The sequence below is a fragment of the Microplitis demolitor genome, chromosome 9, assembly GCF_026212275.2.
Source record: "Microplitis demolitor isolate Queensland-Clemson2020A chromosome 9, iyMicDemo2.1a, whole genome shotgun sequence".
NCBI lineage: Eukaryota > Metazoa > Arthropoda > Insecta > Hymenoptera > Braconidae > Microplitis > Microplitis demolitor.
In genome coordinates, this window is record NC_068553.1 from 18,077,091 (window position 1) to 18,104,452 (window position 27,362).

At 34.3% G+C, this 27,362-nt stretch overlaps 1 protein-coding gene across 8 annotated transcripts in view; it reads right to left on the bottom strand.

Annotated features, from left to right (window-relative positions):
• LOC103574706 (POU domain, class 6, transcription factor 2) overlaps window positions 1-27,362 on the bottom strand; it is a 506,104-nt gene that overhangs the window by 9,514 nt on the left and 469,228 nt on the right. For 7 of the 8 annotated variants that reach the window (XM_053741928.1, XM_053741930.1, XM_053741927.1 and 4 more), the window contains 3 exons: window positions 1,624-1,795; window positions 1,371-1,535; window positions 1,084-1,275 (listed from right to left, as the gene is read on the bottom strand). In XM_053741928.1, the coding sequence (XP_053597903.1) occupies window positions 1,084-1,275; window positions 1,371-1,535; window positions 1,624-1,795 (529 nt within the window). The remainder of the gene's footprint in view (window positions 1-1,083; window positions 1,276-1,370; window positions 1,536-1,623; window positions 1,796-27,362) is intronic. The other variant, XM_053741924.1, reaches the window with a different exon arrangement.

Sequence of the window (27,362 nt, forward strand, 5' to 3'; positions counted from 1 at the left end):
ATAAAAATCGAATAAAATTAAAAAAATGCACATTTTGAGAATTAAAAAAACTATAAGTCCAATTTTTCAAAATATTTTTTTTTTTTTTAATTTACCCTTTTTAAAAATATAAAAAAGTTATTAGACGTCAGCTGACTTCAGAATCATGACTTCAGATCATTACAAAAAAATATAATTAGATAATACCGAGAAAAATTTGAGCCCCACCCCTCGACTAGTGCGAACGTATTTTATGACGGCGCCTTGCGGGGTGTAGAGAATTATTATGGGGTTATATAGATTTCTATTAAGCCGACGTATATCGTTGACTCCTCATCCGGATCCCAAGTAAAGTTATACAAGTCTCATAGAGGGATTATTAAGCAACCCATAGGGCAGGTTACTTGGACGGCTAGTTTAGATATAGTTCCCAAACTATTATCGCCATCTTTAAAGGCCGCTGGAAAGTGGGGGCGAATATAGTGTGCCGATGCGAGTAGGAGGAAATATTATACATATCTATATATATACATACATACATACATACATATATATAGGTAGATATAATAGAAACTAGTGAGAGGTACCGGACTTGAACTGGCGCCCGAGATGGACTCTGAGCTGGCTAATCATACTTAGAATAGTTTCGAGATTACCTCCCAGTTTCCCTAATCAGATTATCTTCTACATGCGCTTAATATGATTACTGATCTTCAGTACCTGTGTGTATCTACTTAATAGCTCGGCTAAGCAAATCTGACGTTTTCAACCCATCGACGTTTCGCATTATTATATACAACAAATTAAATGAAAAAAGTTTCGTTTAATTCAAGTTCCTATTGAAGTTGGTTATCAAATTATGATCCACCCAGAGTCCATCTCACTGCGCTCGTCTTACACTAACAACCTATTTGATTGTCTTATAAACAAGTTCTGAAACGTACTAATGGACAAATGGACCGGGATAACTTTGTGGAAGAATCGAATTATGACTTCGATTAGATGATAGAGACTCGCCGAGGGAATATTGTTCGGCGTAATGTGATTGTGTTGCACATGGGTAAAAAAAGTGTTGTTCTTATAATTGCTCGGTTGGTTACTTGCCTTGGGAGGTCGGAATGAATAGTTGGGCGCCCTGGATCCCTTGGACCAGTTGACCTGAGGTTAAAATAAATTGAGGCATTGACACTGGCTGATGTTGGGACAGTAATTGGGGTAGCGTTGCCATCGGGGCTGAGCTTGACGGTAGAAGATGCGGCGATGACGTCGTGCTAGAGGGCGTTGGTGCAGTTCCTCCTTGAACCGTAATTTTTGTTAATTTTGGTTGAATGACGTCTATTAGAAGACGTACTATAAAAGTCATTATAGATCAAGGAAAATGAAGTATTTACCTGATGCACTGACTGTTAAATTTAAAGGAGTATTGATCATTTGATTATTTGATAACCCGCTGGACATTCCGGCTTGTAGTCCAGCTGCCAGAGATGCCACTTGCGGTAAGTTTTGCTGCATGTTTGCTAAATTTTGTAAATTTTGCAGGGTTACCATTCCTGCCACTGTAAAAAAAACCCGGGGAGTTGATTATTTGTTTTGTGAACTGATGGTCATTACTTTGGTGAGGAAAATGGGAGTTTTGAAACTTACTGGTACCATTTAAGTGTGAATCTGATCGGGGAAATTTGGAATGGGTCATGTTTTCCGGCGACGTACTTCGTCGTCTTTTTCGTGAGTTTTTGAGTCCCTCCATGAGCATATGGTGCTCATGGAGGACACCCGATGCTGGTTCTGGACTTCCGGTACTGCTTCGATCACTTTCCTGAAACAGATAAAGATAATTTATTAATGAGAGTCATTATCATTATTTTGGTGTTAAATAACATTATAGTGATGTTAAAATTTTTTCTGGGATAAAAAAAAGTTGTTTTATTTTTCAGGGATCAGAAGTCGAATGGATTTCAAATATCGAGGCACTAAACATCCAATGAACGTCAATTTTGGTCAGAATCGTAGGCTAAGAAATTCTATAGAAAATCTAGACGGGCTCGGGGCTGAGAAAAAAATCTGAAAAACGGTTGACCCGTGGGCGCCAAAAAGTATCAGAAGTCGAATTGGATTTAAAATACAAAAAAAAAATTTTTATTGTTTCAAAAATTAATGATACGACAGATTTGCTAATTTATGGAGAAATCCAAAGAATATTTGCCCACAATTGCATGCTGATGTTACTGTATAAAATATGGGAAAAGAGATTTTTATGATTCGCAGTCTCTTTGCAAACTAAATCACCGATAAAAATAAAATAAAATTATCAATGATTAATTTATCATCTTTAAATCAGACAGTACCCCATGAAAAACATCAGAGTCAATAAAAATAATTATAATATTTTTCCAAAATATTTAATTTTACGCGATCAAAAATTTCAGCCTCTGTTCAGTTTAATAAAAGTGACATTTCTTATTTTACAGAAAATAAAATTGTTTTCATCTCAATTGACGCTAATTTCCTAATTTTAACGAACTATTATTATTTTTTTCTGTCTCGCAGATCTTAAAACACATACCCCCACCCTCATAATCGAAATTAATTTCCTCTTGCGTCCACCATCTCAACCCCGTTGAAAACCACTGCCTGTACTTTCATTTTAACACCTTTAACAGTTTAGTCATTAGTCATTATCATTATCCATAACAATGATTTGATAAATTAACACATGAATAGACATGTGAATTAATACATCGCTTAATCTTGTTACCAAATTAATTTATATGAACAAAGAATATAATAATCACGACGGATGATCCTAATTAGGACAAATCGATCGAGGAAATCGGGGTTAGCTCTCTTAGAGTTTTACGAGTGACCTAGTTTGACCAAATTAATTTAACACATTTATCAATACTATTCCTCGTAATACAAATTTATATCCCCACCATCCGATATTTCTTATAAAAAAAAAAAAAAATCAATCAATCTATCGACGGCTTAAATTATGAGTTCGGTTGAAATAAAAAAATGACTTTCTTTGTTTTTCTATTTTAATACAGATACAAACTGCAGTATACTAGTGGCACTGCACGGGAGGATGCGTTCTTATCGAGGCTCGCGAGCCGTCCGGGCTTTGTTCGATGTGACGCTCGATCGGATGAAACAAAAACTTTAAAAAAAATATATAAAAAAAAAAAACGATAAAGCCCGGTCAATGGCTGAACGAAATTCGCCTCTATAAAAGAGGAGAGGAGCCAGTTTAATTTTTTCCGAGTAAATTCGTAAACGATGTCCGACGATATGGGTATATTGCATATTAAATGGCCGAAGCAAAGGGGGATTAGATCAAACGTACGAGTTATTTTTTATTTGTCTATTTTTTTTTTTTATATTTTTATTATTATCTATGGTAAAATAATGTTTGTTAAATATAATATATATGAGCAAATAAAATAATTATCGGATAATAAAATAAATTTTATGATTCGATGGAATTCATCAGCACAAATACCGGCGTCGGTCTTTGATACCGTTTATTTTATTATTTATTCTTAAGCTGGAATAAAAAATATCTATATATATTTATACATATATATTAGGGTGATTCAAAAAATAAAAAAAGTTTTTTTTTTCTCTCAAACAGGTTCAAAAGTTTCATTTAGATATAAAAGGACGCCTGTGAAAATTAGAGCTCTTAATATTAACATTAAGAGGCTCAAAAAAAATATCTTCTGATCGATTTTAAGAAATTGAGATTAAAATGAAAATAACTAGAAAACAATGCGAAATTCGAAAAAACTTTATGAGTAATAATTTGTCGGAAATAAAAATGTCTACAAAAAAGATCCTATGATATTTTGTGATAAGTCTGATAGTTTCGCCGGAAAAGTAAAAAGATCTCAAAATTTAATATAAATTCAACTTCAACCTCGAATAACTTTTGAACAAATGGATTTATCAAAAAATGATAAGAGACTTTTTTTGTAGAGCATTCAATTTCCTATAGAATCATGTCTGTTGATTTTTTCTACAATGCATCGTTAGCTAGTTATAAAAATCAGAACATGCAAAAAAAAATTTTTCCATGTTATTCTTATGGGAAATAGAAAAATGCAATGCGGAACCTCTTAATGTTAATATAGAGCTCAAATTTTCACAGGCGTCTTTTTATATCGAAATGAAACTTTTGAACCTGTTTGAGAGAAGAAAAAAAAATTTGTTATTTTTCGAATCACCCTAATATATATATATATATTATAATAAAGCTTACGGAATAAAAATTAAACGTAAAATGTTGATCGTTGCGCGTTAAAAACAAAATATTCGGTTGATCTCACTAATGCGAAAAAGTCCGACATCAGGATATAAAAAAAAAAAGTATTAAAAAATTTTAGTCCGGTAAAAACGAAGGGATGAACGGTGTCGGAGGGTAGGTGAGAGTGAACAGGGATGGTCGTAGCAATACCGTTGGAAATGTAACAATAAACATTACTTATCGGTGTTGGCCTTTAACAATGCCGGACGTGGGTGGGAGAAGGGGGAAGAGTAGATGGCGCCCAAACTCTATAGTTATCCACAAAAACGCAACTTTGCCTTTTTACTGTTTATTTTTAATCCTCTCTCACTCACTCAGGTTTTTTTTTTTAGCAATAAAGTAATTTAACTGTTTGAGTTATGGGTAATTCCTATGGTGTCCCGACTGTCCATTGATTAGTATTAATGACTTAGCTGCACTCATTTCGTTCGAATAAAAGTAATTGGATTTGGCTTAAAACCGTGTATTCTCTTGGATATGCTGCCTCGTTTATTTATTTATTTATTATTTTTTTTTTTAATACTTTTTTTCCATATCACGTGGTACGTATACACAATGTTGCTATTGGCTCTGGGTAAAAATACATTAATATCCGTTTACGTTTAATAAACGATACCGGCATTCTATCTCAGACTTAATGGCCTTATATACCAGGTTCAATCGATTATTTTCACGTTTTATCACCTGAGAGTTACATATATATTTATATCAAGTATTACTACTGATAATAGAACCAGAAAGTCTGGCATGATAGGCCACTGGGAAAATGGTGACAAAAAATTTTTTTTACTAGTTCGACTGATTTTTGAATAGTGCGTTCTGGGTAAAATGACAAATCTAGAAAATTTTCTAATCATGTGGGACAGAAGTACCATTTTTGGCCTCAGATACATTTTTGGACATTTAATAACTTATTTTAATTAATAAAAATTTTTTGTCTGTTTTTGGTGTTCTTCAGATGAAAAGTAGCTTAAATTTTTTTTAAAAATTCAAAAATGAATAAGTCGAAATAAATTTGAGTTAGACTAGAATCAGATCAAATTTTTCAACCCGGGAAACGTCTAAAAGTTATTCTTTCCCTCAGATTATAAAAAAAAAAAAAAAAATATATGTATATATGAATATTGTATTCTCATAAAAGTAATGATGAATTTAAGAACATGGAAGTGGTTTTTGGTGTATGAATAATACAAGCGCTGTGTATGTAGTTCTGGGGTAGTTGAGTTGGCAATTATCACGTGGTCATTGCAAACCAGTGTTATCGGGAAGACCGCGTGCGAATAACCCTTGGTGTAGGGTTCGGTCTACAGCTTTGTCTGTAAGTGTAATTAGTCGGAGCGTCTGTGCTGGTAAACGGGGTTGGGAAGGTAAAAGGCAACTAAAGGAAGAACCAGAAGAATTAGAAGGGTGATGGCCGATGGTAAATGTGCAAGTGTGTGCGTGTGTGTGTTAGCTCATCTAGATCTCTCGCTCCCTGGTTGTCCTCAACAGCGCCATTGCTCTTACATCCCCTTTCGTTTTAAACTCTCCACCACCACACTATTCCCCACCTTATTTATATGCAAATGAGCTTCATTTCGCGATATTAATGTTTCACCCGGGCCACCGGGCGACTTGCCCGCAACACTGTCGACTACTTTCGACTGCTCTTGTGATAAAAACCTACACGTTCTTTTATTTTCTGATCTCATGTTTCCAGACATTTATTGATCGCTTTTATAATTTCAATTATTTAAATAATTTAAATTCGATATTGACTGATTTATTATTGACTGGTAATAACTAATAATTAAGATTTCGATCATGATTAACATTAAAATGTATAAAAGGGATGAATAAAAAATATATTATGAAATATTATTGTATTCAATAAATTATAACTGATTAAAATAACGAGATGTTTGAAATATAATAATGAGAGAAAGGAAAGATTTAAAAGTTAAATTCAACTTGAAACTTCATTATTCGTAATTCTCTTTATTTCTTCCAACTGATTCGTATTCTTAATAGGGCGACAGTCATTAATTTCAATATCCATTTTATGTAAATGCAACATTAAAATAAACTCCTCAGCTGGTATTCGTACAGATTAAAAGCGCGACTAAAATAAGAATCAAATGAAAACTTGGAAAAAAAAAAATAATAATAATAGCAATTTCTATTCTTTATTAAAATTAATTAACTCGACATTTAATCATACTCATTACCCTAATAATAATTTCCCAGAGAAAAATTAAGACATTATTATATATTATCATAAATGAATATTCTCATGACTCATTAGATTTTAAAAATGACTCTACACCTATTTAATCATATATTATACCATGCATGATCATATATGGCTATGCATGATCATATATGGCTATGCATGATCATACATGGCCGTATGTGATACCATGCATAGTCACGCATAATCATTCATTATTGATTTCTGATCATACATCACCACGTATGATCATATATAACCATATATGATCATATAAGACCGTGGATAATACTAACCATAACCATGCATGCCCATATGTGATACCATGCATAGCCATACATGATCATTCATAAATCAATTTCTAATTACAAATGATCATATATTGCTATGTATGATTATGTATGACCGTGCATGATACCAGCCGCATAATCATGCATGATCATATGTGACACCGTGCATAGTCATGCATGATCATTCATAAATTGATGTCCGATCATATATTACCATGCATAGTCATATATGACTATGTATGATAACATGTAAGATTGTATATGACGTTGCAGGATAGTAACCATAATCATGCATGATATAATGTATGATCATATATGACCTTGAATGATATCAAATATGAGCATGCATGTCTATATGTGATACCATGCATAGTTATACATGATTATTCATCACATGTGATCATATATTACCATGCATGATATAATGTATGATCATATATGGCCTTGAATGATATTAAATCTGAGCATGCATGATCTTTAATGATATAAAATATGATCATGCATGATCGTGAGTGATATCAGACATGATCATATGTGATGATATATGATCATGCATGTATTATTTCATGGGTATTATTATAAATAGCAATAAGTCTAAATTGAAGGAAAAAGTGGGTGGGGATGGGTGACAGGTAGCACGTACGAGTAGTTAAGTATCAGTAAGAGGATGATTCACGGTTGGTATGAAGAGAGCCGATGCACATAAATATTGTCTCATACAGTAACACAGCTTAACATGTACCCCCCAGCCAGTCAGTGGTATGGTTGTTATATAGTTAACATTGTACAATCTACCCTTTCTATCGGTTCTAATTTATGTTGAGTAAGGTAACAGGCGAAAATCCCCAACCTACCCTTAGGTATAACCACCACCCCACCCAGCGCTGATTCCACCACCCCTAAAACCACCCACGAGTACAAACTCTCTCTCTCTGGTTGAGCTGGTATTGCTTGAGCTCACGGTGGTGGCGGGCCACTGGCATACGAAAGCTCGGTAATGTTTCAAGTGGCTTGTCTGTTGTTAATTTACCCCTGTAGGTTGATGGGGGTCTGTCTACTCGCTGCCACGCTCTGCTCGTTGCGATAAATCGGTCATTATCTATAGTAGTAGGCTCGTATAGGTACTCCCATCACCCAGGGATCTCTCTCTCTCCCTCGCTCTCAGCAGCACCCAACTCTGCCTACGTGCCAAGACTAAGTCTATACATATGTATGCATGCTTAACAACACAACATACAGCCATTTAGAATATTCGATCTATTCTTAACAACCGTTGTCTGTTAATTAGTTGGACTTGTCAGTTTGCACGCAAGTACCCCTGCCTTAGCATATTTTTTTTCTTATCAGCTGCGTTGCCATTATAAATTTTCCGAGCCAGCTTTTGTTATTTAAATACTTTAATTAACACCATCAGTAATTGTTGCACAAAATAACTTTAATTAGTTTATTAAAATAAGAACTAATGCTGGATTGCGATTCACTGGCGCCCAATTCGTTGTTTAGGGGATGTAGGGAAGCTCTAGAAGAGGGTTGCGGGCGGGAATCAAGAAGAATGGGGTGGCAGTGATGCTGGGGGGTAGCTCGGATGGGGATGATAGAGACGATGGAGAAAGGCCTGGCCGATGTATGAATATACATGACCTTACTGGCACAACCCTTACACCACAACGTAGCTCTGCTTACATTATTGTATATATAATTCCGCGGACGGTTCTCAAATTCTCAGTGGACTAAGCTTGAGGTGGCGAGAGTGTCGTCTTTGTGAGCTGTCGAACCGACCTGACAACCACTGCCCTTATACGATATTATGCAAGCAGTCTACATATTATACATTCGGACTGGGATTCAATTAAGTTCGGTTAGACCATTCCCTCCAGTCCTATATCCTGGCACAGCTATAGCCTCAACTGCCACTGCTGTTACTCCGACTCAACTCTGGGCAGTGGTGGTGTGTCCAAATGTCCCCAGCACGGAAATATACACATGGACCTTAAGAGCCCGTGGCATTAACTACCGGCAATACTACAAGATCATCTTAACACCTTTTTTTTTGTATTCTCAATTCTCACTTATACTTTTTTTTTTTTTTTTTTTTTTATCCTTGTGATTATTATTCCTTCTCTCTTCCAGTTCTTATTCTTCGTACTACTCAGTGTCATAACTAATTCATGGGTTTTAATTTATTTCTTTTATTATTTTTAAATTCATTAAATTAAAGGTGCCAAGATATATATATGTATACATGTATATATATGTTTTAATATTTTTTTTAATTAAGTTATATTTAAATTCTTAGTCCTTTATTTTTTCTCGGGGTCTGTTATTTTTTATGTTAATTTTTATTTATAATTTCATTTTAAATGTTAATGAACTTAATAAATTAACCATTAAAAAAATAATAAATAACATGGTGAGTTATATATTAAATAATATAGTTTTCTATACTTGCAATGTAATTATTAAGCTTTGTAGCGAGTGAATGCGCTTCGTTACAGTCTACCAAAAGACATTACATTCATGCGTTAAATTTAATATTATTCTCAATGGTGCCATTGCATCTTGGTCAAATGAATATTATTCTCTTGGTTTTTCACACTCTGACATTTTATATATATATATATATATATATATATATATATATATATATATATATATATATATATATATATATATATATATATATATATATATATATTTTAATAAAATATTTAAAATACCGGGTTAAGTTCCAAGCACTAAAATTTATGTAACAGCCCCGAGTAAAAATAATTTAGATCCTTGTAGATCTTAAATTTGAAACAGATCTCAGATCACTGATAATTTCGGCAAAGATTTGGATCTATTGTGATCTCAAAAGATCTCAGCAGATCGAATTTCAAATAATATCAATGAAGATCTGTTCAGATTTATAGAGGGGTCTCAGAAGTCGCCGATCTTGGACGATTTCTGTGAATTTTTACAAATCTAAGATCTGAAAATAGATCTGACCATTATGAGATCTACTTTGATCCTAGATCTGCTGGAAATAACGAAGATCTAATTGAAAAAAAATTCAGATCGTAGATCGAAAATTTGTATCAGATCTCAGATCTCTGATGGTTTCAGCAGATTGAAGATTTCACAATAATATCAATGAAGATCTGTTTCGACATTTCTGTGAATTTTTACAAATCTAAGATCTGAAAATAGATCTGGCCATTATGAGATCTACTTTGATCCTAGATCTGCTGGAAATTACGAAGATCTAGTTGAAAAAAATTTAGATCGTAGATCGAAAATTTGTATCAGATCTCAGATCTCTGATGATTTCAGCAGATTGAAGATTTCACAATAATATCAATGAGGATCTGTTTCGACATTTCTGTGAGTTTCTCCAAATTTAAGATCTGAAAAAAGATCTCGTAATTATAAGATCTACTTTGATCGTAGATCTACTAAAAAATACATAGATCTAATAAGAAAAAATCAGATCGTAGATCTAAAATTTTAAATAGATCTCAGATTTCTGATGGTTTTAACAGATCGAAGATCTACTTAGATCGACAAGATCTAACCACTAATTTTTCTAATTAAGGTTACAGAGGTCGCCGATCTTCGACGATTTCCATAAATTTCTATTGAAAATCTGACATCTATAAGATCTGCCTTGATCTCCGTAGATCTTAATTATTTTTTCCAAGGTTTGATAATTAAATATTCATATTTATTATTCAACATTTAATTATATATTTAAATATCTTAATAATATTTAAGTGTTTGTTCGAGTTGCGGCCGCGTTAGTTTAGCTCGATTGGCTTGTATATATATATGTATGTAGAAGATCCGCGCCAGCGAGACTCAAGTTCTACGGGCAATTACAATATGAAAGGCGTATAAATCAGATGGTTTAATTAACGCGTTCATTATTATCACAACACCGGTATGATACCAGAGAGCTGCGAAAGTCTGCTAATATAAGAGTCGGTCGGTTGGTTGGTCGGATGCGTACCAGCGACGGAAAAAGGGTTGACATAAAAAAAGTGTACGGGGGATCGCGCGGGGACCAGGTAAAAATAAAAATAACTTAGGACATTATAATATCGAATGAATGATTCGTAACTAAGCGGTTTGATTATTGTTATTATTTTTTATTTTGTTTTTTATTGTCAGTTTCCAATGCGACAAGTCGAATCGGCGGATTGGATGAAGGCCTCTAGTCGGTATTGGAAGGACGGGGTGATATTATTATTCATGAAGCCACTCTGTGGTGTCTCTCGCACGCTCGAGGAGTACCAGGAGTTGCTGCTACTGCTGTAGGAAGAGAAATCTTCGGTACGAATAAAACCCAAGAGCACTCAGACTACAAAACAAATCGTCCATTCACTCGATTTATTATTGCCCGATTATTATTTTACACGACCTTCGGATTATGTCATCGTGGTCAGGATTACTCTCATTCCGCTTAATCTTATTATCAAATTATTATTTTTTTTTTTTTTGACCAACTATTCATCAATTTGTTACGATAAATTTATTACAAGATATTTGTTTGGTTTTAAATTTCAAAATTAATACGTGATATATATATATATATATATGTATGTATATATATGAAATCCTGATGTACTTCGCCCGTTTCAGTGAAGTCTATTTTATTTTTTTTCAAAAAAATTCTACCAAATTGACATTCAAAAGTTATCACTAAAAAATCAAAATTTAAGCTGAACTTATCGAGATACGACAAAAATGTATAGTAGCAATTTTGTAGCTCATTAAATTCTCTACAAAAAAGGTCTGATTACATTTTTACGTACGTCACGTTATTTTGACGTAATTACAAATTAAGTAAAAAAATAAAAATAGACAGATTACTTTTTATGAACTGCTCTCGTTTTTTTCCTCTAACTCTTAAAATATCACAGATACAGTAATCAGTAATAAGACTTTTTTTGTAGCAAATTAAATTTCCTACACCTTTTGTCTCAAACATTTTTTCGTAACATCAATAGTTTCGCTACAACTTGTACTTAAAAATTTTTTTTCGAGGATGTTAATTTGGAGCAACAAGAAAAAATTCAAAATTTGTTGATGTTGTCCATATTACCCCATGGTGGAGGTAAAAAAAAACTTCACGGTCCCTCCCCTTCTTCTATAAATATAAATAATATAAATAGAGATCCCTCAGGTTGGCAGACATTTAAAGCATCGGTATCCCGATAATTTTTTCGTGACGTTCTGCTATTTCTTCTTCATATATTCGCAACTCCTTCTCTTACTCGCAATCAGCAAGTGCTTGCAGGGGTATATTTTTAATTAATCGAATTATTGAACTGTATCACAATTGAATTGAATTAAGTGCAAAGCGTACTCTATAAGCTACTGCACCAGCAAGTGGCCAATTTTATGTCATTACTGCTGCCGGTATACTCACATATATATATATCTACCTCCCACACATACACACATATATATACAACATAAGAACCGTTTGACAAAATAAGATTAAAAAATTATGAATATAATCAATTAGATTGAATCCATAAATAATTCGTTATTAATTTACTTCCTTTTGATCTCCACATTCTTCATTCCATGAAAATGAATACTAAAACATAAACAGTTTCCCTCTTCTTTGCCTTAATTTTCCCATTTCTCTAATTCACACTATCCGTTTCAGTCGCCTGAGACCACTGAGGCAGAGATCTCCTTCCTTCTATTCTGCCGCTTAGTCGGTTCCGGGTTCTCGGTTTTACACGTAACATCCCTCCCCGGGCCACACTACTACTTCACAGCGAACCCCGTCAGAGAAACGAGACATCACGTGGTGGCTCGCGCTAATTACCGCCACCTCCATCACTTGTTAATGTGTTTTACACGTGGATAAAGAGCTAAGATAATATTATTATTATTGTTATCATGATTATCTGGATGAATGCTCAAACATGCACTGAAAATCACAACATACTCCCTGATGCTTTGCTTTAGACTTGACGTATTTCAATTAACCTTATTGCTGTGGGCTTATATGCCCGCCAAATACCATCATATGTTAAATTAATTCAGCAAAACAGATATTTTACACTTAAATTTGAATAATCGGAAGCTAATTTTGACTCTCCCATTTCTGCACTAAAAAAAAAAATTTGGAAAAATTCTTTGTAGAAAAATAGAACCTAATTTTAAACTGCACAGAAAAAAGGATTTTTGGCGCGAGAAAATTTTTGAACTGTCATTTGAACAAAAATTAATTTTTGACGTCTATTTATATTTGGAATTTTTTGAAAATGATAAATTTTAAAAAAATGCACTGATAGATTTTTTAATTTTCTACATGTGCATTTTTTTGATTTTTTTTTTTGTCATTATTTTGTTGCAATTTTTAATTGTCAATTTCAGGATGATAATTTAATGATACTGAAGTCAGCTGACATTTAATAATTTTTTGAATTATTTAAAAAGGATAAATAAAAAAAAAAAAAAAATATTTTGAAAAATTGCACCTATAGATTTTTTAATTCTCTACATGTGCATTTTTTCATTTTTTTTTTTTTCAACTGATTTGTCGAAAAAAAAAATCCTAAAATTTGTAATTGTCTGCTACCTTCAGAATCGTGTAGCGGTGTATAAATTTGAATATTAAGCGTCGAAATAAAATTGAAATTCTTAAAACACAAGTTGTGAATTAATTATAAATCTTATCGATCAATAGTTATTGAGTTGCAGCATCCATAATTTAGTAGAAAGAGAGAACGCGCGAGAGCAAGAGATCCAAAGACGCGACAACATAATTCGTGGGCAATAGTTGTCTCCTGGACTTAGTTAGCAGCGTTAATTAATTATAATTAAGTTACAGTTGACGTAGTCATAGCAAGATAAGCACGATAGTTCCAACACCAAAGGAACATCTATACAGCAACAACGAGCGTTTTTAATTTTATTAACATTACTGACGATATTATGCAGATTTACCGCTACCTCAACTTGATGCTACTTCTTAACAATTTTATAAAGTCTTTACTCTTCCACTTTTACGATCTGCCACCCCAGCATCCTATTGCTTAAATACCGCACCATTTCATCCTGTCTACCAGACGCTACGTACCCTCTTCTAGCTCTTCATCTACCGACTTATACCCTGTAGCATCTAGATCCCGTCCTCCTCATTCTCATCCCCATCATCCTATCGAAGTGTCTGCAGCGCCAGTACAGTAAATTATTTACTTATTTACAGCTCGTAAACACCAACTTACAGCTCAAACTTTCGGACGTTTATATGAAAATGTAAGCTGTCTGTTTTTCAATTCCCAGAATGACCGGGTTGTTAAAAACTGTTAAAAAGTTACTGTCCAATGAAAAAAATTTTCAATGTCAGAACATTTTTCACGTCATAAAAAGTGTACACTGTAAAGAAAAGGTGTAAGTCTATGCCATCCTGGTGGTAAAATTTTTTCTGGGATTAAGAAAAGTTGTTTTATTTTTCAGGGATCAGAAATCGAATGGATTTCAAATATCGAGGCACTAAACATCCAATGAACGTCAATTTTGGTCAGAATTGTAGGCTAAGAAATTCTATAGAAAATCTAGACGGGCTCGGGGCTGAGAAAAAAATCTGAAAAACGGTTGACCCGCGGGCGCCAAAAAGTATCAGAAGTCGAATTGGATTTAAAATACAAAAAAAAAATTTTTATTGTTTCAAAAATTAATGATACGACAGATTTGCCAATTTATGGAGAAATCCAAAGAATATTTGCCCACAATTGCATGCTGATGTTACTGTATAAAATATGGGAAAGAGATTTTTATGATTCGCAGTCTCTTTGCAAACTAAATCACCGATAAAAATAAAATAAAATTATCAATGATTAATTTATCATCTTTAAATCAGTCATTACCCCATGAAAAACATCAGAGTCAATAAAAATAATTATAATATTTTTCCAAAATATTTAATTTTACGCGATCAAAAATTTCAGCCTGTGTTCAGTTTAATAAAAGTGACATTTTTTATTTTACAGAAAATAAAATTGTTTTCATCTCAATTGACGCTAATTTCCTAATTTTAACGAACTATTATTATTTTTTTCTGTCTCGCAGATCTTAAAACACATACCCCGACCCTCATAATCGAAATTAATTTCCTCTTACGTCTACCGTTTTAACCCCCCGTCGAAAACCCAGTGCCTCAATTTTAACCCCACTTTTTTCCAGTATATCTTTCATAGCAAATGCCAAGTGCCAGTGAAGGAAACAGTCATAAACAAAATAGACATCTGGATAAATCGTTAGCCCGTAATAAAATTATCGGCGTAGAGTTACGCCCACTTATAATCAGGGGGTCGTTTCTGATGCTAGTGGTAATGTCGCCACTAGTGCTTTGGTTCAAATTCACAAGAGGTACTACCTCTCACCAACGCTGCGTAAGAAGCTGTTAATCTTGAGTAATAAACTGTATTTTCATTATAATACCGCATGAATATGCAACGGCGATAATGGCCTTAATATCCCGTTGTGCATCTTCCTGTGCTTTCCCGTAGCTGATCCTTCTATACTTGAATTTGATACGACCCCACTGGATTTTATGCTACTGTACATACATAAGCACACTACCATTCAGATCTATATCACTTTAATATATAACACCCGCTAATAAAAAATTTTCTTTACTTTTTATTCCGCTCCCCTGTGAAGCACAGCCGAGTGGGGGTCAAGAGCAGAAGGAAGACAACGGATTGGATTTGAATTAAATGGAAATAGGTCTTTTGTCTATAACTATCTGACCTAGGTATAGTCCACAGCAGGGCTTAAAGTTGTTAATATCGAGGGTATCGTTGTGTGGATGCGCTTCGGACGAGTGTTCGATCCATTAATTGATGCAGTAGGTAGCAGATAGGTAACTAGGTGGGTTCGTGGGGTGGATAGCCAGGGTGTGGACCGTTTCGTGGCCTTAATGCGACTTAATGTAGGCAGTGGCCGAAGGAATAATAGTGGCCCGGCCTACCCAACATTCATTTATCTTAGTTTATTGCCGACTGCGGGGCAAACAAACACCGTTGGAATACGCAACGACGCGCCATTAACCTCTCGGTCGCGTTGCCAACCTGAGCTTAAACCGAGTGTTCATCTCTCTTTACTGTACAGCATAAACTATATCTATATATATGAATAAATATATATATACACATATATATATTGTTTTAAATGAACAGCTTCAGTTAACGACGAAGATACCCGAGTGCGGGGATTTTATGCCATCGTTTTATTTCCGCAACCCTGAATCCGACTATCGTCGCTTTTATGTTAAATTTTGTTTTGTAAAATAATTAAAATATTTATCAATTATTGATGTCAATAAAGTATCATATGTCTGGGCTGTAAATTACAGTTTTATATCAGCCGACAGGTAAATATCGAGTGAAATAAAAAAACAAGATATTGGAAGTAGACAAAAGGTAAAAATGTGTTATGGCATAAACCAGCGGATACGTTGAGAATGCATATACATAGATACGAATGTAATGAGATTTTACAGTGCAGTTCACATAAAGCATTGGATGGGCGATGCTAAAAGAGAGTGGACGAGTTTAGAGTAGGGCGCCAGCCAAAAGGGTGGCTAAAAACGGTCGCGGGTGTACGATAAAAAACGCTTGCGCCTGAACGCATTACTTTTAGCCCCTCACCTCTATATCTATAGCATCCACCCCCTAGTCACCCCCATCTCCACCCCTGTTCATCTGCTTCTGCTACTGCTACTATACACGTTGTTGTAATGTCCGCTATTCGCGTCCTGTCCATACGATAATCGCACTTTCCACCTATTCCTATTTCTACTCCTACAGCTACAGCTACAACTGATGCCAACTCTGTAATATTTTTGAACCCTATTAGAGCCAGAGCTACGATTAATTCCAGACCATCAGACATACTGTCGATTATAAAAAAAAAAAAAAAAAAGCATTATTATTTTTTATTCTTTATCATTTTTAGTCCAATCCACTGGCGACGGGCATATCGGACCGGTTCGTTACATCTATTTCCAGGGTAAATTCTAAAAAATATAAAATAAACGTAGACAATATGTCTGATGACGGAATTTAGACAAAGGCCATTGAAGTGGAGGCAAGTTATTCTGTTAACATAAAGTGATGGGAATTTCACGGGCAAATAGGCGTCATCAAATGACTATCAATAAATTTGTAAATGCACCTGTATCACAACTCATGTGTCCCTATATTTTTACCTTGATATATATATCGGATTACTGATTCACTCGTATAATGATCAAAAAATTATAAACAAAAGATTCCACGGATGGCGAGTCTTTTTCGTGGGTCAGCGAGGCGAAGCTTTTTGTGGCAGCTTTGATGCCAGTTTAACCAATCTCTCAATATATGTATGTATGTATATATATATATATATATATATATGTTAACAGTAACAATAATAATAATAATAATAGCAACAACATCATCAGTGTGCTAACGATTCTGCTCTTTCACTCACACTCGGAACTAGATCCCGTATCTTTATCTCACTTTATTTTCTCGATACCGCTCGCTGATGGCCAAACCTTTACTAATGCGGCTATATTTAAAAATTGACGCACTCTTCTGGAAAGTTACTGTACAAAGAGGAGTAGGGCCAGCCGTTACAACGGAGTTTATTAAAATCCAACGTATATTTTATTATTGTCGATTAAAGCGGATAAATTATATTACGTTTTTAATAATTTAATGTGCATTAAATTATTGTTATTACTGTATTTTTTTTTTATTTATTAAATTAATTAGTTAATTAATAAATTATTTTTTGGTGAGTGAATAAAAATATATTGTTGCAGGGTATTAAGTTTTATGTATGGGAGGATAAGGAGTGGGGGGAACTAACTGTTTTAAATGGATGACAAATGTTAATTTTTTTTTTGTCACTCCGAGCCAATCCAATTTCAAAATGTCATTTATTGTTTCGAGAAAACAATAGTCGCTATTGGTATTTAGCCAAAGCTGCATTAAAACTTTACGGATTTTATTTTCTAGTGTATTCGACACGATTCAAAAATATTTATATTTATTTTTTTAATTGTTAATAAATTAATTTGATAAAAATGGAGACAGTAAAATACCAAATTTTTTTTTTTAACTACGGTTTCCGTAGCGCTGCCAAATGACCGCGAATTTTCGTAGAATTCGAAATTAGGCTTTTTTTAAAATAGCTGTAACTTTTTCAAAAATAGACTAATTCTGTCATTTTTTTTTTCAAAATTTTTGCCTTCAAATGAACTTTTCAAAAAAAAATAAAAAAAAAATTTTTAAGATGTTAATATCTATGAATATTTTAACTTTTTTAAAAAATCGCATTTTTCTCAAAATCTATTTTTCTCGAAAACTAAACGAGATATCGAAAAATTTTATTCTTAAAAAAAGTCTTATTTTGTTGAGTTCTATAAAAATTTGGAGTCATTTGGCGGCATTACGAAAAGCATAGAATTTTTTTTAATTAATTAATTAAGAATTAATTGCGTCATAAAATTAAAAAAAAAAATTGGGATGGATTAAAAATGTTTTCTAATTTTTTGAACATAAAAAAAAACTCAGCTGTAGAAAAAAAAAAATTAATTTAGCGCTTGAGGAAAATTATAAAAAAATAAATAGTTGTGATGAAAAGGCGGTTAAAATTAAGGGGAGGTTATTAATGAAAGTCGAAGGATGTGGTGAAGGAGGAAACAAACTGGGAAGACAAATTGTCGTGTGTAATAAAGACGGGCAAGTGTGTAATGAGTAGGAAAGAGAGCCCGAGTTGGAAAGGGAATAAAAAATAAAATAAAAGAGAAAGAGAACGAGGCGAAGGAGAAAGGGAGAAAAGTAGCGGACGCGTCGGCACGATATGAAACGCCTTTGTCTTGCAAAAACCCGCTGACGTATATCACACGAGTCCACAAGTACTGGCATTGTTTTACCCCGCATAATTATTGTACCTTACAATTTAAAAGTTTAAATTTACCAAAAATAAAGTTTTATGTATTATCATGTAGTCAAGTATAATACGCTAGAGGCTTTTACTTTTTTACCATCTCGACATTAAAACGTTAAATAAAATAATATTTTAAAACACACCCATTTCAGTCTATTTCATTTTTATTTTTTTTTTGAATTTAAAAAAGACCGCGATTAGATAAATGTCTGTAACAAATACACTAATGGGGGTGGGAGGGAGGGGGTGACATTCGTGATTGTGGAAATATAAAAAAATTCATATTTTTATTGAGCTCGTTAGTGGCCGAATTGTCCAATTGGGAGAGTAAAAAAAATATTCCAGAAAATGGGAGAGATTTATAATAAAAAAAAAAATGGACACTGTTTATTTGTATGCGTAACTATTCTGCGGTTATATAGAGCTAGAAAAAGAATTTACTGGAAACGATCGGTCTCGCCAGAGGATTACGAAAAAAACAGAAACTTTTAATACCAATATCGTTTGTCGAAAAAAAATAACTATGTCCGTACAAATATAACCGATTTATTCCCTAATATCAACAAATAAATATATATATGTATACATGCATATATAAATGCAATTAATATTTCATTTAGAATTCCTTCGATAATTACGAATTTTAATATACGATAAATATTTTTTATCTGTTTGGAATTCAAATAAATATATTACTCGTTATTAAATTTTTTCAACAGAGTATATGTATATGTGTATGTATGTATATATATATTGTACCTTTTTCATCGGTTATAATTTTGTTTTATATTTTTTATAATGGTAAAAAATATCGGCAAGTTGGTTCCGCAAAATGACACATCCAATCCCCTAACAATCGGGTAACTCTTTTGGCCCGCGTATGCAAATTGCGCGCGGATAGTGACTGACGCGTCGACGATTATACTACGACAACTGGGACGGTGTGATGCAGTGTGACGTATAGAAATAAAAAAAAAATTAAATGATAATAATAATAACGAAAAAAAAAATAAATAAATAAAAAAAAATGGCAGAGAAAAAATGTTGTAAAAATGCAGCCTGCCAATCGGCTGGATTCCATTCAATCACGGACAATACCAACACGGTATTCATTTTTTTTCACGAAAGTTTATTGTGAAAAAAAATTTTTTTCGTCACTATTTTTTATTTAAACGCCGGGTGATATCGTAAAAAATCAAACAATCAAGACGTTAATTATCGAGTATTAGTAATAATTTTGTGTAGGAATAGAAACCGTATGATTATGACAATCAGAATAACCACCAAATTCGTCTACTGCAGTAGCAGAGCATAGAGTACTGGGAGCAGTAGCGGTAGCAGCAGCAGGCATTCCTAGAACAGTAATCTTATTAAATTTACATATTAATCAACGGATTTTAATTATCCCCAGCCCCTGCTGGGAGGGGCCGAGAAACGCGTGGTGAGGAAGCAGGGGGAGGGCTAAGGGAGGAAGGATGAACGCCGGGGAGTACGAGAAAGGTTTGTGCTGGTGGTATATACAGAAGAAGAGGTGAGATAGGTAAAGCGAGCGGTGCGATTAGTTTTCAGTGGAGGAGAAAGCGAGAAGGAGAGAGTGAACAAGCGAGTTTTACCCTTGTGCAGTGGTGGCAGTGGTAGCGGTGGCGGAGACCGAGCCCAGCTCTCGTAATTTACATTAATCCAATAATTGCATGGAGGTTTCCTAATTAGAAATTCAAATGAGGTGGTGGCAGCCAGGCTGGAAGGGCTACCAACTCAACGGTGCGAGTACCATCGCTACTGAGCAAGGTCCAAGGCCTCCTTTCACCCATCCCCTGGCGCCCACTTCTGCTGCTACTGCTTGTGCTTGTGGATTTCTACTCTCTACTGTCCTATGCTTATAGCTCGCTCTTATTCATACACATATACCCCGATGTGTACCACCCTTCAGCCGAACACAAGTTGAAGTAATATCTGGATAGAACGTCAAACGCCACCGAAATGACCGAAATCTGCATTACACACTGCGATGATCCCTTCTTCCCTTTCTATACAGCACAAACACGTAGATACAGATAGACCCGGTGATACCAACACCACCACGAGCAGGACCATCAGCATTACCACCAACAGCAGCTATTTTCCTTGAGATGATACCAACTACTCCAACAACTCACAACGTCCTACTCAGCTCTCTATCCACTACTACTCCCAGACATTGTAGACTTATTCAGTGGTTTTAACTTTTCCAAGAGATAACTCAAGGCAAATCCAGGGAGCGATATTTCCAAAGGAAACTACCCGACCTCCGACGGATGATGCTGCTTATTAATTAACTCGAGATCATGAATACGGCTATTGAGAATAATAATAACCTTATTTATTATTATTATCGCTAATTTTTTAATTCGGCTCGTGAATATTGAATTATTTAAACTAAATAATTAACGAGATGGGCAGCTCGAACTCTTCGGCCGAGCCGTCCAAGTAGAACAATAAAAACAATAATAAGTACTCTACTCTACTGTTGCAGCAAACGAACGAATAAGAGCTGTTACGGAAAAAAAAGTATAAATTGTTTTACGAAAGCAATTTCCCCGGTGACAAAGGATGTCCACTAACACGGTACCTGCGGTCCTTTTGTTGTCTCTATTGCTTGCGTCCCCGCGTCCAACAACCCTAACATGCCCCTAATACTCTGCAAAGCAACCCTCAATGTGTCTCTTTGCTGGTGTATATCACAGCGGCCACATCGAATCACCGGTTGTTCACTCCCCTCGGAAGACAAGTCCCAGTAGTCGAGTAGATGCTCACCCGATTAGTGGTGAGTGAACCTGTGAAAGTGATATCGGATACACAGCCATCTACATCAGATTTATCTGTGATAATTCGGGGGTGGAAGCGTTTAAAGAAGAAACCCCGACCCTGAATTTGGGGACCCACGTTCGGAGAAGAAGTTGTCCAAGTGTTTACCCGATGTGGTTTTGAGAGTTACTCTGTCGTTTAAGTCCAGTTTACATTTAACGTTAAAGTTTATTCATATATATGTAGATATATAAGGCATTGATGATAACACAAGAGAATGGGGTAGTCGGTGGTAGCACTGCCATTGGTATATATATGTATATGTATCTCGTTGAGAAGAGGTTATGTGGGCAACCTCGACAGCTTCGTGCATTAGTTCGGTTAGTTCTGATATCGTCTATGTTTAAACAGCAAGTCAAGTATGACTCTAACCTTACTCCCAGTTTTGCTCACTCGGAAATTCTACTGGCTATATATTAAAACCGGAGTGCTGGGTGCAGCTTTGAGATAGAAACGGACTCGGGGAACAAGAATAAAGGAAGAAGACTAAGAAGTAGAAGATGATGACTATGACTGCGACGGGGTAAGGGTAGAGAACGAAGGAAGACACGCCGAGGGAGAAAGGAGAAATGGAGAAACGTGAGAAGACCGACGCCACGGAGGAAATCTGCATAATATAACCAACTATTGTTCAAATAGACGACGTTCCGCAGATTCAATTACCATTGTGATACAATTAATGTTGGAAATTTCATCAATTCGAATACACTGGTCTAGTGTCTCTTATGCATATGCATAAGAAAATATCGAACGTTAAAGTTATCATTGTTATTATTATTACTGGAGGTTAAATATTAAATAAATAAATATTTAATTGTTTGAATTTAACGGAATATATTATTAATTAAATGGCAGGGTCTAATACTGCACTGTTGGAAAAATGGTATGTCTATGCTATCCTGGTGTTAAAATTAACCCCGGGTTAAGTGGTGTTAAAAAAAGCAACTTTATTTTTCAGGGATCAGAAGTCGAATGGGTTTCAAATATCGAAGGACTAAACATTTAATGAACGTCAATTTTGGTCAGAATCGTAGGCTAAGAAATTCTATAGAAAATCTAGACGGGCTTGGGGCTGAGAGAAAAATCTGAAAAACGGTTGACCCGTGGGCGCCAAAAAGTATCAGAAGTCGAATTGGATTTAAAATACAAAAAAAAAAATTTTTATTGTTTCAAAAATTAATGATACGACAGATTTACCAATTTATGGAGAAATCCAAAGAATATTTGCCCACAATTGCATGCTGATGTTACTGTATAAATTATGGGAAAGAGATTTTTATGATTCGCAGTCTCTTTGCAAACTAAATCACCGATAAAAATAAAATAAAATTATCAATGATTAATTTATCATCTTTAAATCAGACAGTACCCCATGAAAAACATCAGAGTCAATAAAAATAATTATAATATTTTTCCAAAATATTTAATTTTACGCGATCAAAAATTTCAGCCTCTGTTCAGTTTAATAAAAGTGACATTTCTTATTTTACAGAAAATAAAATTGTTTTCATCTCAATTGACGCTAATTTCCTAATTTTAACGAACTATTATTATTTTTTTCTGTCTCGCAGATCTTAAAACACATACCCCCACCCTCATAATCGAAATTAATTTCCTCTTACGTCCACCATTTTAACCCCCGTCGAAAACCCAGTGTCTTCATTTTAACCCCAATTTTTACAATGTAGTCAATATAACCTCGGAAAATACTCGAAGGAACTTAATAGTGTTGAGTTCTCAAAAATTATAATAATAATAACCATGATATCGAACACAATAGAGAACCCCTGAATCATCGCGTGCACAGAGCCATATAAATTCTAATTCTGCAATCAACCTTATATATATATATATATACATCCAAGATAGTTCTAGGCCGATCCTAGACCACTAATTCCAACTACCGGCGCCCAGCCCTACCTTCTTATATATATTTACCCGACAGTTCATAATGGGCATAATCAATGGTTATATAGCATCAGCCCCACGATAATAATTACGTAAAACTTTGAATTGTGGTAATACGTATATATAATAGTTGAATTTGTAGGCAAGCCGCAGGTGTCATATCACGAATCAACCCTACTGACGGCTTGTAAACCTACGGCGGGGATTTACCCACACGTAATTACTTTAAAATATACCGGAAATCATGCATCATTGTAATAAGACCACATCGGGTAATTATGGGTACAGCAACAATGGCTTTTATTATCATCATTATTTAAAACATTTGCGCCTTGGATGTTTGTTCGCGTAATACTTGTCAAAGTAATAATCAATAGAAGATAATTATCCGGATGTAGCTACTAATGCCAGGAAAATCAATTCGCCGTGTGTTGTATGCCAGGGGATTCTGTAGCCAGTAAAGCAGACGTTCAGTAGTCGTATCTAGTCGTGAGTGCCACCAGCCGTAGCACCACCACCACCACCACCACCAGCACCATCACCAGCAAGAGAGTATAGTGTGTGGTAATTATATCAGAGACTAATGGATATAGTTAATTGCTAATTATGAGGCCTGCCAAATGATCGATAGTACGGTGCTAGGTAGCATGGCACGAGGATCCCTCGTTGGAAACGACGGGCGAATTACCAAGAGTGTCACTCGGGCCGTGTCTCGTCCTCGAGCTCTCTCTCCCTCTTTCTACCCTTTCGCTGGCGGTACTGTTACTGCTGCTCGGTCCTTCCCGTCTCTCAACCCCCTCGAGGTCATATTAGAGCCGTGATTAGTAATTAGAGATTATGAGTTATTAATAACGACTTGCTGAAAATCTACATCAATTGTCAATTAACTTTTTCCCAGCCGTCTCTTGAATTATCATTTTTAAATCCGTGTGCTAATCAGTTATTTCTACACACCCCGAGATTGTATCGTCGTAATTATCAGGATCGCGACCTATGCGAGTAACTTGCCGCTGACTAGCCGAGGAACATCAAAGAGCAAATGCTCTGGTTCGGTTCTTCTATTAAGAGGGTCTCTTTATTAGATCGCTTGCTATAACCTTGACGATGCTGGTGTAAAATTTAGCAAAGTGCTCGACGACTCTTCTCGTGGCCTCATCATCAATCTCTCTTTCTCTCAGTCCCTCTTTTAACTTCCCTACCTCGCCTAGTCTACTCAACTCCGAACCCCACCCTGGCCTATCCTATTTTCCCTTTTAGCGGCGTATATACTAGTGCACGTGCTTTTCGCCTTTTACTGGGTACGGAGAGAGATTCATCGAGGCCTGGCTTCGTGACAACGCCATCATCATTCCAGACGGCTTGTGTATTTTATGTTCCTGTTGTTTGTCTCTGTTGTTGTTGTTGTTGTTGTTGCTCTTGTTGTTGTTGTTGAGCTGTATAGAGTCAATGCCTACTATAATAGTGTAAAGGTGAGGCGAAATTAGAGTTGAGCGCTTAGTGGAATGTCAAAAATCAAAGAGATGGAAATTAACTCACTTGAACGCTAGATAGGGTGCTGTTTATTAGCCAACGTAATTTTGTTAGAGTATAAAGACCCGGCTAAAGAGTTTTAAGATGGAGGTAAAGAGGACTGTGTGTAAAGATAATTTGATATTGTGAATGTACGTGGAAAAATTTGCGTAAACGCTGAGTGGGTAAGGAATTTATTCCCTCAGGATAAGTTTATTGATATTTAGATTTTTTTAGGGTAAATAGCATAAAAGCTTACTAGACTTCTGAGGTGAAATGGGCCACAAATTTTTTTTCAAAAATTCGTTGTGGGAAAATTGACATCTAAAATTTGTTTACAAGAAATTATTTTGTCTTTCATTAAAAAAAATTTTTTTGATGATAATTTGAGATTTGATGCACAAAATTATGTCTGAAAAAAAACCGCGAAATTTCTTAAATTGAAATTGTATAGAATAAAAAAAGACAACTAGACATCTGGGGTAAAATGGGCCTTAAATTTTTGTTCAAAAAATCCAAAATAGAAAAATTGACATCTGAAATTTTTTACAAGAGATTATTTTGTCTTTCATTACAAAAAATTTTTTGATGATAATTTGAGATCTGATGAACAAAATTATGTCCGTAAAAAAACCGCGAAATTTTTTAAATGAAAATAAGTAGGGTAAAGAATGTCAACTAGACATTTGGATTAAAATGGACCTCAAATTTTTTTAAAAAAATTTAAAGTAAAAGAATTGACATCTAATATTTTTTCCAAAAGATTATTTTGTCCGTGATTAAAAAAATTTTAATTCCGATGCTTCGAGATCTAATGCACGAAATTGCGGCTGTAAAAAAACCGCGTATATAATTAATGTATGATATTAAAAAAATTAATAACCGTTACAATTAATTTGAAAACTGTACTCCTTTGTGTTCATACATGTTATTATTATCATTAATAATTATATGAAATTAAGGTCTTACAGCGACTTGATTATCTTAAGTAAACCGTCCTTGATGGTACGCGGGCAGGCTGTATGTATAATATCATACACTCTCAAACGTCATTGGAATATGTGAAATTACGCTCATTAACACCCAGGCATTCGTTAATGACGCTACTACGTTTCTTAAGAAATTATATACATTTCAAGGTTTTCCCAGAAATCAACGGCTTCGTATATTATTCATCATCTCTTTATTACTTTATTAATTATTGTTCAATTATCATCGTCACAACCTCTCCCGCAATTAAAGTCTATTAGTAGTCTAATAATAATAACACAAATATAACCAGACCTAAAAATGTCTTTCGAGTGTAACCCGGACACTTAATTGATAATGTGTATAACCGGCTCATTAAAATCCATTCACTAGATTTACCATACCCTATATACATGCGCGAGTATTTATTCTCCTTGGGTACTTATATATATATATATATATATGCTAGTTCAATTGTATAATACTTTTATTAATGTGCTCATACATTTATTATTCACTTTCGTATCTAACTCGTAAGCGAACAAATAAATTCACTTCACGGTTTGCTGCCGAAGGAAAATAAAACGCTTGTTCTATAATTATAATAATGCCCCTAATAAAATATTATTATTATTATTATGTATCAGACTGTGGTGGAATTATAAATATTTTTACGGAAGAGGTTGTAATATTATTAGATCACGATCTAATTTTTTAAAACATTTTTTTCTATACATCACAAAATTTTTACTTTATTCGAAAAAATTTAAGTTTTCAAAAAAATTTTCTTGAAACAACACTGAAAAAAATAATGAGTAGCAGCTACCTATTGGCAATTGGTAGCTACTACTGAGTATTTTTCGGTAGTCGCTACCGATTATTTTTTAATAGCCGCTACCGATTATTTTTTGGTAGCCGCTACCTATTATTTCGGTAACAGTTACCTAATTTTCGGTGACAGCGACCAATTTTTTTTTTGGTAGCAGCTACTGATTTCAATCAGTAACGGCTACCGAAAAATAATCGGTAGCGGCTATCAAAAAATAATCAGTAGCGGCTACCGAAAAATAATTGGTAGCGGCTACCAAAAAATAATCAGTAGCTGCTACTGATTATTTTTATCAGTGAAGAATATTTACTTTCACTTAAAAATTTTATTAAAAAAAAAAAAATGTTTTTTTTTAAAAAAATTTTGAATATAGCTTAGCCTCATACATATTTTTAAAAATCTATTGATACTTATAAAAAATATATATTTTGAAAAAGCATCAATTTTCCCTTAAAATCAAAAAATTTTTTTTATCTACAAAAAAACCAAATTTGAAATTTTCTAATTTTTTTTTCATGTGCAAAATTAATTAAACAAAAATAATTATATCTGCTCCGTTTGATAAAATAATTTTCT